This window comes from Kryptolebias marmoratus, linkage group LG11, assembly GCF_001649575.2.
Source record: "Kryptolebias marmoratus isolate JLee-2015 linkage group LG11, ASM164957v2, whole genome shotgun sequence".
In the NCBI taxonomy this organism is placed as follows: Eukaryota; Metazoa; Chordata; class Actinopteri; order Cyprinodontiformes; family Rivulidae; genus Kryptolebias; species Kryptolebias marmoratus.
This window is the reverse complement of record NC_051440.1, coordinates 25,176,835-25,180,427: the sequence shown is the minus strand read 5'-3', so window position 1 is coordinate 25,180,427 and position 3,593 is coordinate 25,176,835. Positions and strand designations below refer to the sequence as shown.

The following is a 3,593-nucleotide window of genomic DNA, read 5'->3' as shown; positions in this document are numbered from 1 at the left end:
AGAGGTGGACTCCTCACATCTTTAGGACCAGCCCTTTATGATTCCTGTCTGCAACTGATCAGCTCTTGGAGCCATCTTGGTTCAGCACGGACGCACACCGTGGCAGGCCCCGTCAAAGTTTCTCCAGGAACTTTCTAGTTATTATTATTATTTTAAACCCTAACAAACCGTGATATGTATGTCCTATATAAGAATGATAAGTTGTGCATTTTGAGATTAATGATGTGAAAAACTATTGTCCGAATGAGGCTTTCAGAGCTATAATACATGATCTTCGCTGGGAAATTCAATTTAAAAACTCAAACAGCTTTGTTGCCTTATAACTTTTTATTAGTGGCTCTGTTTTGAATTACTGTCGCTGAATTGTTCCTTTACTGAAGAGAAATGATGTTGTTGTCTTTTTGAAAGGCTTGTTTCAGAGTCATCCATTAGATTAGTATTCTTGTTCCACAAATAATTCCCAGGCTCTGAATTTTGGCTGCTTAAGCCTGATTACTCTAACCATTCCTCAGCAGAAGACCGTGTCTCTCCTCCCTCAGGGATACTTCATACACAATATACAAGAGCAGATGTTCTCCTCCGGGACACCAACCCTTCTTACAGTTAGTGTGTGATTTGCACAGAGCTAATGTTGCAGGATGAGAATAGTTTCCCCTTAAATCATGACCTGATCTTCACCTATTGCGTCACATCTGCACGTGTAGATTTTCCGCAACGTGCAGAGCCGGTTTGAAAAATAAAAATAAGTTTTTGCAGATTAGTATCTGTTAGCTGACTGTGTTTTTGAAGCTTATTTTTTAAGCATAATCAGTAACAATACAAGCCTTTGCCATCCATTTACTATTGATGGAGCTGCTGGAACTGAAAATATCACTGTGGGGTTAAAAAATTATTACAGGCGTGTTTTTAATTGTAGGAAGAGTGATGAGTTTGTAATGATTGCTTGATAATTAGACCTAATGAAGTGTACTGCTCCAATGAAAAGCTGACTTTGAATAAAGCATGTGACCTTTAGCAGAAATCAGTATCTGAAGGTATCCGAGGCACAGATTCTCAGGGTTTATGAGCTGACTTGACTGTTTCTTGTTAATCTTATTAGTGCCAGCGTTCAGAGACAAAACTGGCTCTAAAAACTACTGTTTATTCGCCCAGACTGGCAACATTCGAGCAGATACTCCTGGCTTTAAAGTTTAATTCTGCTCACAATCAATTTCATTTAAAATTAAACGCTTAAAAAGTCGTTTGGACAGACACCAATGGAAACTGTTAGAACCATAAATGGCAAAAATCAGTTTTTGTTCCTTCAGCTTCTGTGTGTTTTTTGGAATATTTTCAGACGACCGAGCCAAATTACTCCTGTTTAATTGTTTATGAAGCCATTCAGACCAGAGGTAGCCTTTAAAGGGATTTCAGTTTCCATATGTTCATCGGCTCTTAACTAATTAAGCAACAGGAGCAGGTGGGCCTCACATTAGTGTTTACATAAAACCAAACTGAGTCCTAATAATCAATAGGGCGTAAAGACTTTATATGTCTATATTTTAAAAATAACATTTGACTTAACAACCTATGCATGGTTTTAACAGGCATCATTGGTAATTTAAATAAATTAAACTAACATGGATGGATGGAAACTTTAAAAATATTTTCCTTTTGTTTGTATCTGTGGAATTTATTATTATTTATTGGTTTTAATGTGCAGACTCAGATTTAAAAAAAAGTTTAAGGGCTCGTTTACGCCTCGTATTTATGTGTTTGCTTGTTTTTTCAGTCGCCAAACAAGCCCACCATCCCTCAGGAGAAAATCCGCCCCCTGACCAGTTTGGACCACCCCCAAAGCCCGTTCTACGACCCGGAGGGGGGCGCGATCACCCCTGTGGCTCGGCTGGTGGTGGAACGTATCGCTAGGAAGGTACGGTTGTTTAAATGTGTGTGTTGTGTGAACACGAGGGCTGTTTGGAGGCACTTATTCCACGATGGGACGAGTCGATGTTTTAACATGAGTCAATGCTCAAAATCTTTATTTACAAAGAAAATTAAAAACCTGATCAAGGACCAACCTTGATTAATTTGCCATGTTTTTTTTTAGATGTACATACACAAAAAGGAACTTATCTTTTTCTCAATGCATCTTATTTTTCTGTCAGAACAGCTTAATAGATTTCTTTTTAATTAAGATTTTTTTAAATTAAGTCGAACTTTAGCTGTAAAAACTACAGAGGAGTTTGTCTAAAAGGTTAAGTCATTGAAACGCTCAGGACGTTAGAGTGAAACTACTTTGTTTATTATTATTATTGTCATCAAAGAGAAACGTTTCTCACGCTGATGAACACGGAGAATAAATATCTTACGTGGAGATATTTGTCACCTTCACCTCAAAGTTTGATTGACTTTTTTCCTCTCAGCTCAAGAGGTTTAAACTTTATTTTCTCGGCTTCAAAGTCGACAAAATCACCATCTGAACTCAAAGTCTGATCAGTTTTAAATGAATGCGCAACAGAGACTCTTCCTCTCAGCACGTAGCTGCAGAAGAGCGGGGGACTTCGTGGTCCTAGTGCCTGACATGTTTGTTTAACATGATTTAAACTGAAAGGAACATTTACTGAGACAAAGCCATGTTTGTTTGCAGAACAGTTTTCAGCTTGATGGGAAATCATGTGACGTTTTAATTTTGCAAGATCTCTTTTCACCCCCAGTAAACATGTTTATGTGTGTAAAATATGCACAACACTGCATACATGCATAAACTTATCTGTTGTCATTTAATGACTTTGATATTAAAGCATTGGTTTGTCACATCAGTTTGGACATTTTTCCAAACTGGGGTGTGATCTGAGCTTTCTTTCTGTGCACAGGGAGAGCAGTGCAACGTCATCCCAGACACTATCGATGACATAGTAGCTGATATTGGCCAGGAGGAGAAGGAGGAAGGTAAAGTAAATGTGAACAATAACACATTCGCTTTGCTGCAGACGACTGCGGGGAAAAGAATCCCGACTGGAACACAATAACTTTCAAAGCTTAATGAAGCGTTCCCTTAATAATTCAAACCTTGTCATTATGTGATTCCTTCATTTTCTTTAAAATTGGTTTCCTCTAGATCACCGTGTTTACAAAATATTTTAATTTAAATGATAATTTGAACGTTTTACCCTTGTAGCTTACAGACTGAGTAGACATTGTTCAGACCGAAAGGTTTTTTTTTTTTTTTTATGTTCGGGGACACAAACCCGGCTCATTACGAATGCAGCTGGTTTCAGGTGAAACTCCAGCTGGAGGTCAGATTCTAATGCAGCTTGGTTTTATCTCCATCTTGCTGTGGGGATGTGAGCTTCCTGCTGATGCAGAGCAGCACAGTCAGGAGCAAATCTTGTTTTTATCAAATCTGTTCAGGGGTGGAAATTAGCACCCGCCACCCGCCAAATGCGGGTAAATATTTGAAGTGGCGGGTGAATTTGATCAACACACACGCCACTGTGGCGGGTTGGCAATTTGAACAGAAAATGTGTTATTTGTCCTCTTGACATATAGGGGGCAGCAATGTGCTCGAGTTGCTGCTGTTACGTCGAGCCGCGTTCCCCCATCAGATACGG

General features: G+C 39.0%; 1 protein-coding gene across 1 annotated transcript in view; it reads left to right on the top strand.

The window, feature by feature from the left end:
- LOC108243468 (spondin-1-like) overlaps positions 1–3,593 on the top strand; it is a 102,099-nt gene that overhangs the window by 82,637 nt on the left and 15,869 nt on the right. The window contains exons 9-10 of the mRNA XM_017428918.3: positions 1,772–1,912; positions 2,856–2,931. Of these exons, the coding sequence (XP_017284407.1) occupies positions 1,772–1,912; positions 2,856–2,931 (217 nt within the window). The remainder of the gene's footprint in view (positions 1–1,771; positions 1,913–2,855; positions 2,932–3,593) is intronic.